Source organism: Pelophylax lessonae (genome assembly GCF_965119305.1).
Source record: "Pelophylax lessonae genome assembly, chromosome: 6".
Classification (NCBI taxonomy): domain Eukaryota; kingdom Metazoa; phylum Chordata; class Amphibia; order Anura; family Ranidae; genus Pelophylax; species Pelophylax lessonae.
In genome coordinates, this window is record NC_138773.1 from 105,568,733 (window position 1) to 105,591,700 (window position 22,968).

At 47.0% G+C, this 22,968-nt stretch overlaps 2 protein-coding genes across 2 annotated transcripts in view; one reads left to right on the plus strand and one right to left on the minus strand.

Moving 5' to 3' along the window:
* The window catches only part of BRI3 (brain protein I3), a 64,849-nt gene extending 56,568 nt beyond the window's left edge, over window positions 1–8,281 (minus strand). The window contains exon 1 of the mRNA XM_082262261.1: window positions 7,999–8,281. Coding sequence (XP_082118387.1) covers window positions 7,999–8,167 — 169 coding nt within the window. The 5' untranslated portion in view covers window positions 8,168–8,281. The remainder of the gene's footprint in view (window positions 1–7,998) is intronic.
* A 4,338-nt stretch (window positions 8,282–12,619) lies between these two features.
* The window catches only part of TECPR1 (tectonin beta-propeller repeat containing 1), a 163,510-nt gene continuing 153,161 nt past the window's right edge, over window positions 12,620–22,968 (plus strand). Inside the window, exon 1 of the mRNA XM_082260923.1 lies at window positions 12,620–12,789. The gene's annotated coding sequence lies outside the window, so the exon portion shown is untranslated. The remainder of the gene's footprint in view (window positions 12,790–22,968) is intronic.

A 22,968-nucleotide genomic window follows, 5' to 3' on the forward strand; every position in this document is an offset into this window, starting at 1 on the left:
AAGGGGGCCCCTTACAGAGCGAGTCGGGCCGCTCGTGCACTGGAGGACGTCAAGGTATGCCCTCTTGGCAATTTAGGTCCACGCTGGAGCCGTCATTCGGCTATAGCATGGATGGGGGTGGTTAAGGTCATCAGAGGAGAAGGGGGCACTCTTTACGTCTGGAGGAAAAGAGATTTCATCTTCAAATACAGAAAGGTTTCTTCACAGTAAGATCTGTGAAAATGGAATAGACTTCAAGGAGGTGGTTCTGGCCAGCTCAGTAGATTTTTTGTATTTTTAGAGCAAAGGCCTGGATTCTTTCCTAAATAAAACCAGAATAAACTAGTTACTCACATTTATAGGTGAAGTTGATCCAGGGAATTTCCCATTGACTCTCGGGGGATCAGGAAGAAATTTTTCCCCCCGCTGGAGTAAAATGGATCATGCTTGCTGGGGTTTTTCGCCTTCCTCGGGATCAACTTTGGGTATAGGATTGTATCGTTATTTTTTACTAGATGGTCTTTTTTTCAACCTGACTATGTAACAAGTTCTTTCTCTTTACGGTCTAAAAGCAGGCATGTCCAACCTGCGACCCGGAACCACAGGCAATGCGGCCCACTGCCCCATGACAAATTTTTTTTTTTGTTGCTGGGGAGGAAGGAAGTCGAGTCGGGGGCACGGCCACAGAGGTTTCCAACTAACTGTAGGCAGAGGCTGCCTCGGAGGGGGATCATCCACTAGTTGTGTTAAATTAGTGCTGGGGGGGGGGGGGGGGGCGCGGCAGCATTTTATTACTTATATACCTTAACTATAGTATATATTTTATATGCGGCCCGATAAAATTTCTCTACACTCAATGTGGCCCAGAGAAGCCAAAAGGTTGGACACCCATGGTCTAAGGCAATAAAAGCTGTTCACTGTAATCATCCCCGCCAGTGTTATTGGTTTGTCTCAATCCTGTAAAACGGAGAGCGCTTGTTCTTTTGAAAAATCAACTTACTGGATGGATCACCAGAAGAAAGCCTAAAAAAGAAAAACTAAAATGCAGGAGATCACATCTAATAGTTGGCAAGCTGCAAAAGAATACATGTTTGCCTTTGGGCAAATACTGCTTCAGTTATATATTTTCCCCCTTTATTCTGAAGGGTTCCCCCCCCCCCCTTTCTTTGAAAATGTGACTGGCAGCAGAGGACTAGAAGCTCTTCCTGCTCATAATTCCCTGCAGACAGGCTGGGAAAGAGCTAGGTCAAATGACAGCTGTATATTTATTAAGAGAAAGGGTAGTTTGATTTTTTTTTTTTAATAGATACAGTGCCCCAGTGGTTTTTGCTGTAGGATGTGACTAAAAATGTCAGGAAAGACCTACTAGAACAGCTGAACTTTATTTGGGGTTAATCAGAGGCACTTAAAAATGATGGCAGGTGTGTACTGTCTCCTATTTAACATGAGTTTGAATGGGATTGCTTGATTATGAATACAGCTACATCCCCAGTTATGAAGGTGTGCACACCTATGCAACCACATAAAAAAAAAAACAAAAAAAAAAAAACACACAACAACTACATATGCAGGGATTAATCACTGCTCTGATGACTTCTTGCATGCTGTAAATAATTGGGCTCTTTTGGCGCTTTTCCACTGCATGGAACCGTACCGGTTCGGCGCGCTTTTGTGCTTTTCCACTGCGGTACCGCATGGTATAGGGTCGGAACGGTATAGGTTTGCTTTTCCACTGCATGGAACCGAACGGTACGGCTATGAAAAAACAGTACCTACTCGATTGTGGTTCCAACAGGTACCAAACTGGTACCATATCCCACAATCCTTTGCATGCAGTCACTACTAGCCACTGATTGGTCAGAGAATCACACCCACCCCGTTGTTATCCCACCCACTTAACTTTAGTACTACTTTAGTGGAAAAGCAAACCTATACCGTACCGTACCGACACTATACCATGCGGTACCGCAGTGGAAAAGCAAACCGGGCCAAGCAGGGCCGAGTAGAGCCGAGCCGGTACTTGCAGTGGAAAAGTGCCATTTTAGCAGGGAGGACAGTCTAACATATTTGTTGGAATAAGGCATTGCATGTCTGACATTTATTGGAGAACAGGCCACCTTTACCAAGGCAACCACCAATAGGGACAGTAAATATGTATATACCCACTAACCACACCCGCTGCAATGGCACCACCAACAGGTGCCAGAGATTACCCTTGGGAACAGCAAGAGTTTAGGTATATAAAAAAAACAGAAAAAAAGCTAGTGATGAAGCAACCTCAAACAAGGACACAGTATGGTTTGTTCATGATTGGAATGCAGAGGAGGCTTTAGGGGTATATGTGCCATCACACATGTAGAGCTGCCTTGTGGTGGCTTTTTCATAGTTCCCATAAAATGCCAGGGACAGCTATAATAGCCAATGGTACATCCTTCACAGGTACATGTGCCAGGTTTATGGTAAGTAAGATTGAACACACAGCATTAGCTTCACATACCTCAAGCTTGGTAATGGTCATGTGACAAAGTGACAAAGTTCATGTGCGATACAAGATTAAACCTGGAAACTACAGTAAAATGCCATCTAGTAAATGTTACTCATTTCCCCAAATGCCAGGAGAAAAATTACAGCCATATTCACATGTGCCTTTTTACTGCTACTTATCAGTAAGGTTTAAGAGAGGATAAAAAACAAAGGGGGGGGGGGGGAGGAGGCGGAGAAGGGTACAAAAGATTTGTGCATTTTCATGACATTTCCCATTTAACTTATTTAAAAAAAAATATGTCCCCCAAATCAGACTCCTCAATGCAGCTACGTGAAGTCTTTAGCCCCAAAAGCCAACTCCCTTTTGGTTCAGGTTTCCTTTTCCAGATTTCAAATACCACCTGGAGGATAAATCTGCCTTTCAAAAAGGAGAGATTAGCCATGACTGCCTGATAAATATATATATATATATATATATATATATATATATATATATATATATATATATATATATATATATATATATATATATATATATGACCAAGAGGGACCAGAGTACTAATTTTGCTTGCAAGGGTGTAGTAGAAAGGAATCCTCAGCTTCAGCTTTCCTTTGTCTTCAGATAGCACCATTTGGGCACAGCAACTGGTAGCAAACACTAAATGGTGGGGAGGCAGTAGTGGAGTCAATGGCTCCCCCAAACCCCACATTCTGGATTTTTTTTTATTTTCCTATTGGAAGAGTATGGACAAGGCGGAAACTGACACCCAGGTGATCCAATAATAAAAAGGCTCATCAGTGGCTGTTCAGCTTTTAAGAACTTGGTTTCCATGTTGCTATTAACAGAGCAGACTTTTTCTTAGTACATAAGCAGGCTCTTCAATCTCTAGACAAGGTCAAGTGACTAGGCGTTTCTAATCAGGCTATAACTTGGGGTCCTCCTCAACTTTTTCCCGCTTCAAAGCTGGACAGTCTTAAAGAAAAATTTCAGATATGGATATTTTGAACAGTTACATTGGTCCAGCTTGGAGTTGCAGTGTATATTTCAGTGAATTCCAGCTTCCACAGATCGGCCAGTTATAGAACATGTACAGTTACATTGGTCCAAAGTGGACCATAGTAACCATGTATAAAATAGCCATACCTGAAATTCTTTAAATCTTTCAGAGAATGGCACTGTTCTTTACATAGCTCCCCATCATGCTCAGAGATTACAGGAATTGGGCTGGATGACCCCCAGGATGGGCTTTAATCCTAGTAAATGTACATTAAGAAAGCTGAGAGAACAATGTTTTACCTATTTGTTTGTTGCCCTACTCACATTTCTACATTTTAAATACAGGTGTAATTTTAATGTACTACTGTAGAATTTGCCTAAAATGTGCCAGAACACATGGCCAACCGCTCAAACATCTAAAGGGCCCCAAATGCTCCCAATCTGCAAAAGCACCCCATGAACACCCCATGTTATTCTACTTCAAATCTGTGAAATCGCTACAATAAAGTAGAAATTGCACAGTGCAAAGTTAAAGTGTTACTAAACTCTGACGCCACCCCCCCCCCCCCCACACACACACATATGTAGTCTTGACTCAAAAAAAGTACACATTCTATTGCTCTCAAACTTCTACAAAATTTCCAAATTTATTTTTCCCGTTAGAGGCTGCCTACTTTCGTTCTCCTCTGTCCCATTGTAGATAGGAAAAAAGCCACCCTCTCTTTCTCACCCCCAAGACAAGACTTTAGACTGGAGAATAGGATTTGAATTGTGCACAAAATGGTGCACTGCTCAAGCAAGGGGAAAAAAGGAGACGCTTGGGAGCCAATGGAGGGCATTACAAGGAGAAAAGGCAAAACAGTACCTCCCCCCCCCCTCTTATCTGCTTACCTCCGTACCCCAACCCCCCGTTCACCTCCGTACCCCAAAGCCCCCCCGTGCCACCAAACCTTTCTCTCTGCTCACCTCCACACCTCAAACCCCCCCCCCCCTTTGGCACACCTTTGCACCCCCTACTCATTCTGCTAATGCCAACCCCCACCCTCCCTTCTGATCCTCTTTGCCTTGCTTTTCACTCACAAAAGCCACAGGGCAGGACCGTTCTTCACTTACAGTCTACAAGGCTGTGGGCAGTGGTGGCCAAGTGTAGCAAGTGTGGTCAGGCGAATGACAAGTGACATTTGGCTGGCTGCAGGGTGTAGCCCCACATCAGTCACTGCTTGAAGAGTCGGAACCTGGGTCACTGTAGTAGGATGGGAGACAACCCTTCTGCACCCTCTTCCCGGACTCATACCTGGAACTACCCTGTAGGGGGGGGGAGAAACAGAGATCTCAGGAAGCCTCCTCCCCCTTCCACTGCTCTTCACTGCACTGTCCCAAACCAGAACCTGTGATGACGATGTACATGACATGTATGGTTCTGACAGTCTCTCTAATCCAGAATGCCGCAACACCCCTAAAGACTTCAGGCAGCCCCTAAATTGAGAAGGGCTGGATTACGGGACCAATAAAAAAAATGTACGGCCAAAGCTTTTTTGTGATCATACTTCTCTACTGGGTCACAGGACAGGAGAGAAAAAACACCCACACACCACCTTGCAGTAAGTGACTGGGAAGGCTATATTTTTTTTTTTTTTTCCCCCTCGTCTGCTTGGAGTTTGGCTATAATACGTAGATCTTTGATGTAGCACACTGCAAGCCATCTTTGCTTGTGATCTTTAGAGAGCTCTAAAGACAAACTAAAGTCAAGACACCAGAATAAAGACAGTTCAATGTAGAAACTTTGAACTACAACAATAGTAAGTGCCATAAAATAGCCAACTAAAATGAAGAGCACATGATTGCGGTCATCCTTCTCATTTCCAGAGTTTCAGCCCAGAAGGAGCAATAACTGCAAAGGCACGTGTGCTGGTAACTTAATGTACTCACATGACACCGGGATGAGATTTGCTCTGCAAAAATCCTCAAAAAGGCATGATATAGAACCCACCATCTCTTCCACTGCCAATAGAGGTTTATAAACAGGATAGTTACACCTCTACATTTGGTGTATCCGACAACTGGTTGCACCAAAATTGACAGGATCATTGTCACACTACAGGCCACATGAACTGTTACCAAGTTTGGGAGGGAGAAATATTGCTTGATACATCAAAATGTGCAGAAGAAATAAATTAGGTCCCTTTGACATGAGCAGACTGATTGGGTCCGCCACAACGACTTTAAGTTTGTATGTACATGTAGGCTGTTTTTGTCTAAAATGTGAGATAAAGAATATCATCTATATCCAATTAGCCCCAACATAGAAACTTTTTATCTTTCCTGCAAGTTCATAGACCAGCCTTTAACCTTTTCAACACAGAACCCTTAAAATACTTTCCAGTGTCAGGGAATCCTTGCAAAAAAAAAAAATAATAATTACTATAGCTACAACACATGAAACATTAGTAAAAATGGTCACAGAGAAGATATAACCCCCTTACAGATAGCCGAAAAGATCAATGGTGTCAGTGGGAACTTATCTTTAAGGCAGAAAATCTCTCATTGCTCAAGGAATCCCCCAGTAACATCTGGAGGAACCCTGGTTGAGAAATCCGGTCCTAGACCAAGCTTTTTCCAACCACGACTCCCTGGAACTCCACCATTCTCTTTCTGTAGTTAGGGGTTCCTTGAGCCGTAACCACTAGCAATTGATCGCTCACAGGTAAAACAATAGGATTAATCATTTTACAAAGCTGCACAGATCTACTTTGACCCCTTGACTGCACAGGCTATTTTCTGGAAAAGGGGAACTTACCCTTTAAAAAGTTCAAGAGTAATTACTGCAAGTGTTGTATAGTGCAGGAGGGTGTAAAAAGATTATTTAATAATTCTAGGTATGCAGTATGATTTATTCTTAGAATTTAAAATATTCTACAAAGCATTACAAACTGTAAGTAAAAATATATTCAGCAGGGGTACCCCAAGACCTGTGAAATATTTCTAAGGGTTCCCCTTAGGTAAAAAGATTGGAAAATGTCAACCTATACTGAACGACCACAGAGTCCAATAATATATATATATATACACACACACACACACACACACACATACACAAAGAATCAGTAGCCCAATCTAGAAACCAGGAGGGAAATAACGGATCCAGCAAGTTATCCCTGAAAGCAGCAGAAAAAGCTGCACTACACTAACAAGGAAGTTCAATATGTTACACTGATTTCCATTTTACTCCCAATAAATAAAAGCGTTGCATGACATGTTGTTCATTTATTGCATGATAGTGGTGTGCCATCCATCTATTCCCAATCGCCTCGCTGTCCGCCTATTCACGTCCGCCTCTTCTCGCTGCCCGCCCGTACACCCCCCTCCTCGCTGCCCGTCCGTACACCCCCTCCTCGCTGCCCGTCCGTACACCCCTTCCTCTCCGCCCATCCGTACACCCCTTCCTCTCCCTCCTCGCTGCCCGTCCCTATACCCCTTCCTCTCCCTCCTCGCTGCCCGTCCGTACACCCCTTCCTCCTCGCTGCCCGTCCGTACACCCCCCTCCTCGCTGCCCGTCCGTACACCCCCCTCCTCTCCGCCCGTCCGTACACCCCTTCCTCTCCGCCCATCCGTACACCCCTTCCTCTCCCTCCTCGCTGCCCGTCCCTATACCCCTTCCTCTCCCTCCTCGCTGCCCGTCCGTACACCCCTTCCTCCTCGCTGCCCGTCCGTACACCCCCCTCCTCGCTGCCCGTCCGTACACCCCCTCCTCCTCGCTGCCCGTCCGTACACCCCTTCCTCTCCCTCCTCGCTGCCCGTCCCTACACCCCCTCCTCGCTGCCCCTCCGTACACCCCTTCCTCTCCCTCCTCGCTGCCCGTCCGTACACCCCTTCCTCCTCGCTGACCGTCCGTACACCCCTTCCTCCTCGCTGACCGTCCGTACACCCCTTCCTCCTCGCTGACCGTCCGTACACCCCCTCCTCGCTGCCCATTCGTACACCCCTTCCTCTCCCTCCTCGCTGCCCGTCCCTACACCCCCTCCTCGCTGCCCGTCCGTACACCCCTTCCTCTCCCTCCTCGCTGCCCGTCCGTACACCCCTTCCTCCTCGCTGCCCGTCCGTACACCCCTTCCTCCTCGCTGCCCGTCCGTACACCCCTTCCTCCTCGCTGCCCGTCCGTACACCCCTTCCTCCTCGCTGACCGTCCGTACACCCCTTCCTCTTCGCTGCCCCTCCGTACACCCCTCCCTCTTCGCTGCCCCTCCGTACACCCCTCCTCGCTGCCCCTCCGTACACCCCTTCCTCTCCCTCCTCGCTGACCATCCATACATCCCTCCTCGCTGCCCGTCCGTACATACATACATACCCCCCCTTTATCTATATCACACATATTGCACCCTAATTTTGATTAAAGCTATACACACACACACTATAAAAATAAAACATTTACAATCATTGCTCGGTGATTTGGATTGGCATATATATATATATATATATATATATATATATTGCACACGCGCTGGTTATAGAATAGTGATGATGAGTATAGAGCCTCTTACCGGTCCCTGTGTGGTAGGGGTAGGGAGAAGGTTGGTAGACAGTCTGGGCTGCGGTCTGGGGGGCTCCCGGAATAGTTCCATAGTTGGCTTGCTGCCCATAGTCGTAGCTCCCCGGTACAGGCGGGCTGTAGGCGGGAGGTCGGTCCTCTAAGAGCGGCTTATTATCCATGCTGAGTCCGGACAAGTGATCTCTCGTCTACCGGTCACCATACACTGCTAGGTGTCCTCCTCCTCCCTGTAATGTGTGCGGCCAGTCACAAGACTCGGGTCATGTGACCAATCCCCACTGCATGACTCTCCCCGTCAGGAAGCTCCTCTTAAAGGCGCCGCGCTCACTGCCGCCTGATTCCTGGGCTGGTAGTGTGTTGGTGCGGGGAGGAGGGGGTTAATGGTCTCTACCCTGAGATCAGAGTGTCAGTGGAGTGTGGTTGATGTCTATAGAGAGTAGAATGGGGCGTATTCTATGATCAGGAGAGATCACATGTGTCACAATGTAAGAGCTGGTACTAAAGAGCTTGCAATTAGTTTAGGGGCCCATTCACACCATATATATCAGGCTGTGCTCGGTAGAGATGTGCTTGGGCGTCCTCCGATCTCATTGCTAACGTTTGCTCTCCACAGCGAATGTAAACGAAGAGTTGGGAATGACCCATCCCGCAGCTCACTGGAGTAAAAAAAGAGCGTGAGTTCAGCTGGAGAGGAGTTCAGAGGATGCCTGAGTTCATCTCTAGTACTGGGCAGCCCAGTCCAACACATAGACCTGCCAATTAATGTCCTAATAGCTCAAGTATGACTGCGCTGGTGTGCTGCAATTTCACCAGCCACCTTTATTAGGTACACCTGACCGTGCTAGCACTGGGTTGGACCCCCTTTTGCCTTCACACTTATGTGAATTGGATGTGCGGCCTGTCTATTAGAGGCGCAGGGTCACCGCCCCCCCTATTCATGCGTCTGGACCCTAATCTACATGTAGGGCGCCGGATGCATGGATTCCAATGGGGGGATTTTTTTTTTTGAAGCATGTGATTAGAGTCAGAGGCTCTAATAGGCTTAAAAAAGGGCGGGCTCAGGTCGCAGAGCACTGCGCCCTGAGCCCACCCAGTTGTGTGTCAATAGCGAATGAATATTCGCTATTGCCACACTAATTCTCCTCCTGGCCAATCAGGAAGCGGGTCCTGAGACCTGTTTCCCAATTGGCTGAAAGGAGAAGGCATCCTATTGGCCAACAGGAAAAGGGGTTTTGATCTCTAGGATGCCCTATAGTAAGGTTTTGCCACCGTCCCTGTGAAATCATTGTGTTCTTCCTGCCTTCTATGTACCATCAGGGCTGCTGTTAGAAATCGCAGGGCCCCGTACAGACAAGAAAATATTAAAGATATCTTTCGCTAAAACTACAACAAAATCACTATTAGCAGACACAAATAATATAACATAACTCGCATAATTCCTGCTAAATCTAAGACTCCGATCACACTACCAGGACTTGTCAGGCGACTTGTGTGCCCTCAAGTTGCCCCAAGTCGCTTGTCATAACAAATGCAATGTAAATAAATGAGAGCCGTCTTAATTGGCACGACTGAAGTCGCTCCGACTTCAGAAAAGGGTCCTGTACTACTTTGAGGCGACTTCTATCCGACTTGTTGAAGGAGTGAAAAATTTCCGCGCTTATGGTTTAATGGAACTGGCTGCAGCCTACCTCATAATATAGCAAAGCTATATCAAGTGTATAAAAGTGAGTGTGGAGGTAAGTGGCGCTGCCACAAGTTAGATAAAGGAAGATGGGTAAGGGATCCACATATGATTGAAATCTGGGGTCAGTAAATAAGTTAAGTGCAGACAATGCAAACTAAAGTGCTTTTAGTGGTCTAAAACCAATATTAATGTGCATACGGTAAAAATATAAATGTAATATGCTAGTGATCATAAATTAAATAAATATGTGGGTATAATCAATAGAATGTTGATAATTATATGTGGATATGTGATATCAAATACATAAAAATACACAAATATAAAATTACACAATAAATTTAGTGTTCCAATCCGGGAACCCGTTCAAGGTGATTATAAGTAATCATATAAAGTGCATATATCAGAAACAAACCACCATTAGGGGTAATAGGCAGTAAATCCTCAATAGTTTACCGATTCAGTTGTATAAGGGAACAATATCCAGGAAATGCAAAGAAGAAAGAAACTCCAATAGTGAAGTATTGCTGATAATCTTTCCACTCAACCCGATAGAACACCAAAGGGGGGGACTACAAGTCCCATCGTGCCTCTTCCTGTGGGAGTCATGCTTTTAACTGTCCGCCTTGCAATGTCTCATGGGACTTGTAGTTCCGCAACAGCTGGAGGGCCGCCACTTTGACAATACAACAAGGTTGGGTTCACACCTAATACGGACACGGCTCACAGCAGGGGTCCAGTGCATCCCTGTTCTCTGTTTCAGGCTGGGTTCACATTTAGTGCGGATGTGGCTCATACACAGGGGTCTGATGCGTCCTTGCTCTCCGTTTCAGGGACGAATCAGGCCTGAATTTTTGCCTGAATTCGGACCTAACATGGAGCAAAAAACGCACAGGGCCCTTGTGCAATGCGCTCCGCAGCCGCCCTGGAGCTGTGTGAACCGGCTCCATTGAGAGCCAGGCCCACTCTCCTGTCATACGAATTGGATGCGGGGAAAACCCACATCCAATTTGCACAAGTGTGAACTAGGGTTGCCACCTCAGCCCTTTAAAACCAGACACATAATAATTACACAGGTTCTGGGGCTAATTTAATGCATGTAAGGCACTAAGCCCTTGTTCGCATTGAACACAGCTTTGAAATCGTGCAATTTCATCGGAACCTGCACAATTTTAAAGCTGCATTTCAGTCCGACTTTGGAGTGACTTGAAAGACATCTGTGCGGGTTCATGCACAGATATCTATTGAAGTCGCCCCGAAATCGCAACAAGTAGTGCAGGAACTTATTTTGGAATTCAGTGCAGTGCCGCTAAGTCGGCGTCGCACCGATTGGACCGGTGCTATTGCCGGCAATAGGCTGCGATTTGTCATGTTATTTTTTCCTGTCAAATTGCACCTATGTGAACGGGGGCTAAGTGAATTTGATTACCACATTAATCAGCCACAGAACCTGTGTAAATATTACCGTATGTGTTTGGTTTTACAGGGATGAGATGGCAACCCTAGTGTGAACCCAGCCTCGGAGACAACTTAGGCCTGAATTTCTGCCTGAATTCGGACCTGAATTGGAGCCAAAGACACACAGGGCTCCTGTGCAACCCGCTCTGCAGCCGCCACAGAGATGTTTGAACTGGCACTCTCCTGTCATGCGAATTGGATGCAGGGAAACCCGCATCCAAATTGCACTTGTGTGAACCCAGCCTTAAGCCCCGGTTCACACTTATGCGATGCGGGAAGGCTGCGAATTCGCAGCCTGTTCCCGCATCGCAAACGCACCCCTGGCAGTTCACACTGCCATATGCGATAGGCTGGGGGTGTCAATGTAATCTTAACGACACCCCCAGTTTGATCGCATATCGCAGTGCGATCTTACAGTTCGCACAGGATCGGATCGCACAAGTGTGAACCGCTGTGCGATCCGATCCTGATGCGGCTGCAAAAAAGGGTCCTGTGCGTCTTTGCTGCGGGTGCAGTGCGAATTTAGCCATACAATGTGTATGGCTAAACTCACACCGCACAGCCGATCGCATGTAATGAAGGAGCAGTGCGCTCCGATATTACATGCGATCGCCGCAGCAGTGTGAACCGGCACTAAAGTGCAGAGAGAACCATTGTTTTGGGTGTTCCCTGGCGTTGAGCCTGCATTGACCTATGAAGGTCATCGTACATGGTGTGAATGAACCATAACAGACGGGTGCATTACTGAGGGACGGTGTACTGAAAGGGATTTTCAAGGTCAGGAACAAACAACCCAAACTTTTTCTTATAAAATCATAAGCAAGCTTATAAAATACTTCTTCAAAGCCAATATAACAGAAAAAAATCCACCATTTATGCTCCATTCACACCTGAGCGAATTATTATCAGGCGTTTGTTTGGGTGTTTTTCAGGAGTTTTCTCAGGCGTTTTTCAGGCATTTTTTTGCAGGTGTTTGAAGGCAGGCATTGACATCTAACAAAAACTCTAGTAATATGCCAAAAAAGAAGCTCATGTACTTTTTTGAACTTCAAGCAACAAAACGCTTATAGGTGAACAGGGGCTATTGAAATAAATAGGATTTTGCTTGTTGGGCGTTTTGCAACTTCAAAAATAAGCGCTTTACGAGCTGAAAATGCTCAGGTGTGAGGAAAAATTATGTTTTTATTGTCAAATTTGTGAGGAAAACAGGTGCAACGTGCAGCCAGGACTCTCCTCTGTGCATCTGACAGGAATCATGTGTTACTATCACAGGACTTGTATATGACATGGAAGTGTCAGGTGAGTGAAGGAACAGTTGGGTAAAGCACAGCAATCTTCCTGTTTCCCTCACACATCACTCCACACCAATACGCACTTACGCAGCCACACTGTGCTGCTGTTTTGTCATCTACACTGACGTGGAATCTCTGTGACCAATAGCAGCTCACCTTCCGCCCTTCCTTTGCCGCAGCCACCAATAGGAGGAGCAGGTTCTAGCCGTGTTGCCTCCTCCGTGGCTGAGCCAATCAGAGGAGTAGTTTCACAGCAGTGGCCCCAGTGTGTCAACATCTCCAATGAGTGTCGGTGTGACCAGTGAGGGGAGAGCCGTTGTACGTGTCCCCGGGAGTAGTCACTGACAGGCAGGTAAGCTGTGTGTGTGTTCAGTGACAGCCATGTGCCAGGAAATGAAGAATTACAAGGAGCCTATAGACTGCAGGGCTGCCTGCCAATACCCCTCACTATATATATCTGTGAGACATGATATCATTGACTTTGTACTGGGCAGTGTTGTCACTTCAGGACTCTGTCAGCCTTTTCAGCAGGGAACTTTAAATATTCCTCGTGTCCATTGGAAAGCAGGTCCAGATGGCAGCCATAGTGTAGGAATGATTCTCAGGGTGGATATTATGTTGCATTGTACACAGTGTATGTTACCATATTTAGTCCTGGTTCACACCGGCGTGATTTGTATTGCAATCTGACAGTTCCAAATCGCATGACAAGTCAGACCGCATTGCCGGCAATGAATATCGCTGCGACTCATGAATCTGCGACTTTAAAAAAGGTTTCTGCGCTACTTTTTTACGAGTTCATTGCGATTTGCATTGACTTCTGTTAAACAAAGTCACAAGCCGCAATGAAATCGGAGGTCCAAAATGCACTGATTTGCAGCTTTGACATTGCACCATTTCAAAGCCGCACTGGTGTGAACCAGGGTAAATACAGGATGTGCTGCTGAAGACGCCATTCTGATCTCACTTCGTAGCTAAGCCCTGCCCACTGTCCCGGCTCTGTCCAGTAAGAATGCCCTGAATGGCCGCTGGAGCAGTCTGATTGCACAGGCAAATAACATGTGGCAGGGCTTTGCCATCACAACAGAGAAAGCCTGGCCTTCTGTTATAAAGTCAAAGTTGGGGGGTAGGAAAGACTTTGTGGGGTAATAACCGGCATCACATGGTGTCTGCTCACAGCTGGAATCCGGTCTTCGGCTGGAGACCATGCTGAAATTAGTGGATCGGTCACTAGTTGTAGGTCAAGGGCTTCATCGTCAGCGAGGAAGGAATCCCTTGCAGTGGGTTGGGCCTAATGATGGATGGTGGGGGGGGGGGGGGGGCGGCGCCCCCGCCCTCGCCCTCGCCCTCGCCCTCCCTCCCTCTAGGGCAGTGGTCATCAACCCTGGTCCTCCAGGCCCACTAACAGGCCAGGTTTGCAAGATAACTGAAATACATCCCAGGTGATATAATTTGCTGCTCAGTGATTGCAGTATTCTAGTCTGCATCTCCCCAAGGTAATACTTAAAATCTGGCCTGTTAGTGGGCCCTGAGGACCGGAGTTGAGGACCACTGCCCTAGGGGGCTTGGGCTGCTACCTCTCCGGTATGACCTTGTGGTTATTGAAGCGAGAAGCCTTGGGTGAAGAGGAAGGTGTCCAGAAAATTGCAACGCTTGATGTAGGATTTACAAAACATCTATTGCAAATGTAAACATGAACATTCAGCAAACACATTTCGGGGCAATGGACACCCCCCTTCTTCAGGACTGTGAGTTTGTAGTTATGGGTGCATTTTTTTTTTACCAGAGTGATTTATAAAAAGTTTTAAATGCAAGCTTCAGATTGACTGACAGAATGCCGGCTGGTGATGATACACAGACAGATTCAGATTGGCAATATGCCGGCTGGCGGTGATGCACAGGCAGCTTCAGATTGGCAGAATGCCGGCTGTTGATAATGCACAGGCAGCTTCAGATTGGCAGAATGCCAGCTGTCGATGATGCACAGGCAGCTTCAGATTGGCAGAATGACGGCTGTTGATAATGCACAGGCAGCTTCAGATTGGCAGAATGCCAGCTGTCGATGATGCACAGGCAGCTTCAGATTGGCAGAATGACGGCTGTTGATAATGCACAGGCAGCTTCAGATTGGCAGAATGCCAGCTGTCGATGATGCACAGGCAGCTTCAGATTGGCAGAATGCCGGCTGGTGGTGATGCAGATTCAGATTGGCAGAATGCCGGCTGGTAGTGATGCACAGACAGATTCAGATTGGCAATATGCCAGCTGGCGGTGATGCACAGGCAGATTCAGATTGTCAGAATGCCGGCTGTCGATGATGCACAGGCAGCTTCAGATTGGCAGAATGACGGCTGTTGATAATGCACAGGCAGCTTCAGATTGGCAGAATGCCAGCTGTCGATGATGCACAGGCAGCTTCAGATTGGCAGAATGACGGCTGTTGATAATGCACAGGCAGCTTCAGATTGGCAGAATGCCAGCTGTCGATGATGCACAGGCAGCTTCAGATTGGCAGAATGCCGGCTGGTGGTGATGCAGATTCAGATTGGCAGAATGCCGGCTGGTAGTGATGCACAGACAGATTCAGATTGGCAATATGCCAGCTGGCGGTGATGCACAGGCAGATTCAGATTGTCAGAATGCCGGCTGTCGATGATGCACAGGCAGCTTCAGATTGGCAGAATGACGGCTGTTGATAATGCACAGGCAGCTTCAGATTGGCAGAATGACGGCTGTTGATAATGCACAGGCAGCTTCAGATTGGCAGAATGACGGCTGTTTATAATGCACAGGCAGCTTCAGATTGGCAGAATGCCGGCTGGCGGTGATGCACAGACAGATTCAGATTGGCAGAATTTTCAGCTGGCGGTGATGCACAGGCAGCTTCAGATTGGCAGAATGCCGGCTGTCGATGATGCACAGGCAGCTTCAGATTGGCAGAATGCCGGCTGGTGGTGATGCAGATTCAGATTGGCAGAATGCCGGCTGGTAGTGATGCACAGACAGATTCAGATTGGCAATATGCCGGCTGTTGATGATGCACAGGCAGCTTCAGATTGGCAGAATGCCGGCTGTCGATGATTCACAGGCAGCTTCAGATTGTCAGAATTGACGGCTGTCGATGATGTACAGGCAGCTTCAGATTGGCAGAATGCCGGCTGTCGATGATGCACAGGCAGCTTCAGATTGGCAGAATGCCGGCTAGTGGTGATGCAGATTCAGATTGGCAGAATGCCGGCTGGTGGTGATGCACAGACAGATTCAGATTGGCAATATGCCAGCTGGCGGTGATGCACAGGCAGATTCAGACTGTCAGAATTTTCGGCTGGCGGTGATGCACAGGCAGATTCAGATTGGCAGAATGCTGGCTGTTGATAATGCACAGGCAGCTTCAGATTGGCAGAATGCCGGCTGGTGGTGATGCAGATTCAGATTGGCAATATGCCAGCTGGCGGTGATGCACAGACAGGTTCAGACTGGCAAAATTTTCGGCTGGCGGTGATGCACAGGCAGATTCAGATTGGCAGAATTCCAGCTGGCGGTGATGCACAGACAGATTCAGATTGGCAGAATTCCGGCTGGCGGTGATGCACAGACAGATTCAGATTGGCAGAATTCCGGCTGGCGGTGATGCACAGACAGATTCAGATTGGCAATATGCCGGCTGGTGGTGATGCACAGGCAGATTCAGATTGGCAATATGCCTGCTGGTGGTGATGCACAGGCAGATTCAGATTGGCAATATGCCTGCTGGTGGTGATGCACAGGCAGATTCAGATTGGCAATATGCCTGCTGGTGGTGATGCACAGGCAGATTCAGATTGGCAGAATGCCGGCTGGTGGTAAAGCACAGGCAAATTCAGATTGGCAGAATACTGGCTGGCGGTGATGCACAGGCAAGTGCAGATTGGCAGAATTCCGGCTGGCGGTGATGAACAGGCAAGTTCAGATTGGCAGAATGCCGGCTGGCGGTGATGCACAGACAGATTCAGATTGGCAATATGCCGGCTGGTGGTGATGCACAGGCAGATTCAGATTGGCAATATGCCTGCTGGTGGTGATGCACAGGCAGATTCAGATTGGCAATATGCCTGCTGGTGGTGATGCACAGGCAGATTCAGATTGGCAGAGTGCCAGCTGGCGGTGATGCACAGGCAGATTCAGATTGGCAGAATGCCGGCTGGCTGGGATGCACAGGCACATTCAGATTGGCAGAATGCCGGCTGGCAGTGATGCACAGGCAAATTCAGATTGGCAGAATGCCGGCTGGCGGTGAAGCACAGGCAAATTCAGATTGGCAGAATACTGGCTGGCGGTGATGCACAGGCAAGTTCAGATTGGCAGAATGCCGGCTGGCAGTGATGAACAGGCAAGTTCAGATTGGCAGAATGCCGGCTGGCGGTGATGAACAGGCAAGTTCAGATTGGCAGAATGCCGGCTGGCGGTAATGCACAGGCAGATTCAGATTGGCAGAATGCCTGCTGGCTGTGATGCCCAGGCATCATCACGAGCTGGCATTCTGTCACTCTGAAGCTCGAAGTTGGGAAATCGCCCGGAAACAACCCCCACCCATATGTACATATTAACAGTCCATTCCCCCGAAACATGTTGGCTTAATGTACATGTTTAAATTTCATTAAGCGTTTTGTGAAGCAAACATCAAGATTTGCATTTTTCTAGACTTCCGGCTCTCTTTCCTCCTCACCGAGAACTATAAAATGGAACTGAAGTTCCGCTGTAAGAAACCGTGAGTAGGCAGTCTTTCATTACAGAAGAAAAATGCACTGCCTCTTCTACAATAAAATGCCGCTACCTGCCTGCTTGCTGTCTTCTCCAGTGCTGTAAATTGATTTGTACATGCGCAGCTTGCCTTACAATGCCGGGCCGACTTGCTCCTGCACATGGGCAGGAGAGATGTCACCCCCACCCCCCCCCCCCCCCCGATGGCCAATGAAGAGGCCTGAAGACTGGCACTCAGAAGAGGATGCCAGCGAGGGACCAAGAGACACACGCCGTTATTCACCTTTTAGTTCCACTTTAAGGGCTCAATCACATGTTACATGCTTTGTGCAGTGGTATTGCACAGAGTGGTCCTGAGCCTCCTCTTCTGGAGTCTCTGACTGACGCTATCCACTCTTTTCTTCCTGCAGGCGCCCCATAGCAAGCCTTGTGTTATTGGGGCACCCGTGCGGGTGTGCTCCTGAGCCGAACAGTGTGTAACCATAGACACACAGGGAAGGCTCAGCCATGCCCGCCACTCCCTTCTTATAAGATCTGACTAACAGCAGCAGGAGCCAGTGGTTCCCGCTGCTCTGTGTCTCTCATAGAGCAGGAAGTGAAAGGAGCTGTGCTGCAGCCAGGACAGCACTGGATCGCTGACAGGACCCTGGCAACAGCCATTAGCAATAATTACATGAAAAATCAGACAGGCTAGTTTAGAGGTCCATGATTGATTGTTATGAAATCGCAATCTCAATTCAACCCCCCTCAGGATCCTCATTCGGCATTTGCACAGTATATGTAAGTGCAGAGCTGTTCTCTGCTCAGACCTGTCAAAATAAAAAGAAAACAGCCTGCAAAGTTTGATACAACATTGCTTAACACTGACTGATAAATAGAAACATGGGATCATTTAGCTCTTTTAGATCAAAGGGATAAACTTCGGTCTGTATATGAGGTCAGTTTACCACTTAAAGAAGAAGTAAAGTGTCAGTTTTTTTTTCTTTTCTTCCCTGCAAAGTAAATGCATAATGTGCTAGTATGCACCGCATCCATCTTAGCCCGTCTTCCTTCCGGGTCTGCGGACTCCAGTTGTATTACTGGTCGGAGCCGTGTGAGTTCACGGCACAGGACTCTGAAGAAACGGCACGGGCGGCCGTTTCTTCAGAGCACATGTGCAGATGACGTCATCGGCTGCATGTAAGGTAAATATCTCCTAAATGGTGCAAGTTTAGGAGATATTTACAGTACCTATAGGTAAGCCTTGTTATAGGCTTACCTATAGGTACAAGTTATAAAGGTGGGTTTACAACCACTTTAAAGAGGTTGTAAACTCGTATAAATTTTTTTTTTTTTTTTTACACCCTGCAAAAGAAAGACATAATGAGCTAGTATGCATCGCATATTAGCTCATTATGCAATACTTACCTCAGAACGAGCCCCCGCCGTGCCGCTCACTCACCTCTATGACGGGCGACATGTCTAGTCGCCCGTCTTCCGGGATCGCGGCATCCGGCCATCTGATTGGCCGGAGCCGCGGTGACGTCACTCCCGCGCACGCGCGCGGGAGCCGACAGTCACGGCACGGGGCTCTGAAGGAACGGCACGATCGGCCGTTCCTTCAGAGCGCATGCGCCAGTGACGTCACTGGCGACATGTAAGGTAAATATCTCCTAAACGGTACATGTTTAGGAGATATTTACAGTACCTATAGGTAAGCCTTATCATAGGCTTGCCTATAGGTACAAGTTGTAGAGGAGGGTTTACTTCCTCTTTAAAGACTAATTTTTTTCTTAACATTGTTGCTTACAAGTCAAACTCAGTATTTTTTGCTAGAAAATTACTTAGAACCCCTAAACATTTTATTTATATATATATATATATATATATATATATATATATATTTAGCAGAGACCCTAGAGAATAAAATGGCGGACATTGCAATATTTTGTGTCACACTGTATTTGTGCAGCTGTCTTTCAAATGCAGTTTTTTTTTGGGAAAAATACACTTCAGTGAATAAAAAAAAAAAAAAACTAAACAGTAAAGTTAGCCCAATTTTTTGTGTAATGTGAAAGATGATGTTTATCAAGAATTGTGCAGTTTTAGGCTGGTTATACCCAGGCAAATCAATTGATCAACTTGGGTACTTTCAGCCTGTCAATACATGGTTCAAATCTTGTCCGGTTTCTGCCAAACCAGCCGAAATTCAAACCGTATTTGGCTGTGCTGATATGGCTTCAAACCATCTATGGCCATCTTTAAACCTAGTGGCTGTATCATTTTCTTTTTTCCCATTTTTCCTTTAGTGCCGGTTCACATTCTTGCGGCTGCGGCGATCGCATGTAATATCGGAGCGCACCTCTCCTTCATTACATGCGATCGGCTGTGCGGTGCAAATTCAGCCATACACTTTGTATGGCTAAATTCGCACTGCACCCGCACCAAAGTCGCACATGACCCTTTTTTTCAGCCGCATCAGGATCGGATCGCACAGTGGTTCACACTTGTGCGATCCGATCCTGTGCGAACTGTAAAGAATGCACTGCGATATGCGATCAAACTGGGGGTGTCGTTAACTTTTCATTGACACCCCCAGCGTATCGTATATGGCAGTGTGAACTGCCAGGGGTGCGTTTGCGATGCGGGAACATTCCCGCATCGCATAAGTGTGACCCGGCACTTAATTTATACTGGTATTCCGACCCTTAACTCATTTCCTTCCTACCATACTGAGTAGTGTTGTCACCCTGGGGAAATCGGTATATTAAAGGGGTTGTAAAGTCCGAAGGCTTTTTATCTTAATGCATTTTATCCATTAAGATAAAAAGCCTTCTGTGTGCAACGATGTCCACGAGTGCCTCTGCCATCCTGGACTTTCTCTCCTGATTGGCTAAAACACAGCAGTAGCGCCATTGGCTCTCATTGCTGTCAATCAAACTCAGCCAATCAGAAGAGAGAGGGGTGGGGCTGAACGGCAGCCCTGTTTAGAATGGATACACAAAGCTACGGCTCGGCACAGGTGCCCCCATAACAAGCTGCCTGCTGTGGGGGCACTCAACAGGAGGGAGGGACCAGGATCTCCAGCCAGGGACCCGAGAAGAGGAGCATCCGGGCTGCTCTGTGCAAAACCACTGCACAAAGCAGGAAAGTATAACATGTTTGTTTTTTTAAAAGACTTTACAATCACTGTAAGACAAAAACTGTTAGGATTACATATCATCCCCTTCATAACAGGAGGAGGTGCGTTGTAGTCCACGGAGATTATCAGGAAAGAATGCTATCTGATAACTTCCTGCGCTCTCTGCCTCTGTACTGTTATCGGATCACAAGATTTCTGGCTGGATAAAGAAAGAGCTACTTTTTCTTTTTTTTTTTACATTTTGAACAGATATAATAAAACCCATTCACTAGCAGATTTAACTGACTAAAAGGGAGTAAATAAGAGAAATGTATTGTTTGAGTTTACATACACTTTAACATTTTTAAAACAGAGTACAGATTACATTTGCCCCGTAAGCCCCGTATGGAGAGTTTATCTTACAGAAACATGTGAATGTCTTCAGTAAAGAAACAAGCTGCAACAAAACACACATTTTCAGGAAAATGGGTAAGGGTTAGAATCTCTGTCATGTTGTTATTATTTTTGTCTATGACTTCCTGTCTCGGCCCCTCCCCCTATTTCTTGTCCTGCTTTTAGAGGGTCAGGATGTAAGATGACATCTTTGCAAAATTTACCAAGTTAAACCCCAACAAAAAAGTTTTTTGGCTGGAGTTGGGGTTTAATCCATAAATGACTGAACCTAGAAACACAGCTTTGTATCTATCCATGAATGGGCCTCTGTGAGGAGCCTTGGGTGTAGACCATGATCTGTTTTATGGTGAGGAGTGTTGCAGTAGAATAGTCCAGAGCAGTGTTTTTTAACCTTTAGTCAGTCAAGACACCCTATTCTAAAATGTAATAAACTATTATTATAGTTTTACATTATACATCAACATCCACACATGTAGGACATCCAATGTTAGAGGTGATTTATTCTTCTGAATCCAATACACCTTTTTGCACACTGGTAGTGACTAGTATTCCAATGTTTCTCTTCTCCTTCAGTTTTTCTCCCATCATTCAGCTAATGTGACTCCAGCGCTGACAGGGAGGGGCAGGGGAGAGTCATTGGTTGTTTGGACGCTGGTGGCTAGAAGGTTGTAATGGTGCACAATAAAAACTTGTGGCTTTCTGTAACTAATAGGCAGGCTTCATCCATCTGCTGGCTTGTATACAATTTTGTGGCAATTTGTAGGCATTTTGCCAAGGCACCCTGGTTTAAAAAGGCTGGTCCAGAGCAGAGGCGTAACTAGAACTTATAGGGCCCCGGTGCAAGAAACCATAAAGGGCCCCCCGGACCCCTGGCCAGGGCCCCTCCCTTCAAGCCTGGGGCTCTTTCCACTGATCCTGGGGCCCTTTACTCTCATTGCAGGGCCCTTTATTACGGTCCCGCAGTGGGACCCTTTCACAAGTTCTGCAGTGGGCCCCCTTCCTGCCATCATGGGGTCTCCCCACGGTGGTGGAATGCCATTGCCCGGTTGCAAGTGTGACCTTTGCGATCCTGGAACTTCACCCACTGGTGTCAGTAGTTTTTTATTTTTTGGTATTTTAATTGAATTATTTTTCATCATTTTATTTTATTTTTTTTACAATGTCACTGACTATGACTCTGTCCATTCAGAAAAGGATGGAGCAGGTAAATGACATATTTACCGACCTCTTCCTGGTTCTCTATTGTGACACATCCCCTGCAGCAGCCGGCAGGAGAGGGGAGGGAGCACAATATGGGGGGGGGGGGGACCAGGGGAGCACACAGGGGCCCAGAGACAGCAGAACACAAGTGAACTGGACAGTAGGAGTGGCGGGGGCAGCATACAGAGGAACCAATCCCCTTCATTTTCCTCCTGCAGCTACAGGAGGAAAAAGGAGGACAGTGATTTCTCGACATGCTGCCCCCGCCACCCCTCCTATCCAGGTGTACAGGGGAGCTGCACAGGCCCCCTGGAGCATGGGGCCCGGTAGCAATTGCAACCCCTGTAGTTACGCCCCTGGTCCAGAGTACAATTCATTCTTCCTATCAAACAGACAGACCACTAAACAGCTACTTAGACCGATGTTCCTACATGCTTTGTAACCCTAGCTATGAGGTTTGATAGAGTGCCCTCCTTCCCCCATGGCCATCTGACAACGTAGCTAGCAAGGACATAGCTACAAAAAAATGGTGCATGGCTTGACTCCAAGTACATCCCTGAATCAAGTGGTAAAAGGAATAGAGAGTGATGGAAGACTGACGCACACCTCCCACTTCCTTCTGCATTCCTTTTGGTGGAACTTATCTTGGACAAGTACTTGGAGCCAAGACAAGTGGCGGTTATCAAGCAGATGTCTCCTTGCTAGCTACGTTGTTGGACAGTTATGGGGGGGGGGGGGGGTGCCCTGTCTGACCTCAGAACTAGGCTTGCAAAGCACATGGGAACATGGAGCAAATTACAACATGTACTTTGTTCCCTGGGGGACAGAACATTAAGAAAAAAAAAGGGAGAGTTTTCCTTTTAAGCTGATTGAAGGGGTACAGGCGGTCCCCGGGTTACAAACATCCGACTTACAAACGACTCCTACTTACAAATGGAGGAAGACAACAGGAAGTGAGGAGAAATCTAGCCCTAGGAAACCCCCTCCTGTAAGAGTTCTCTTGGGGAAAAAGGCGTCTCCACTGAAGCTTTATCACTAATCCTTATTTCCACAACAACCCAAAATTTTCAAAATCCA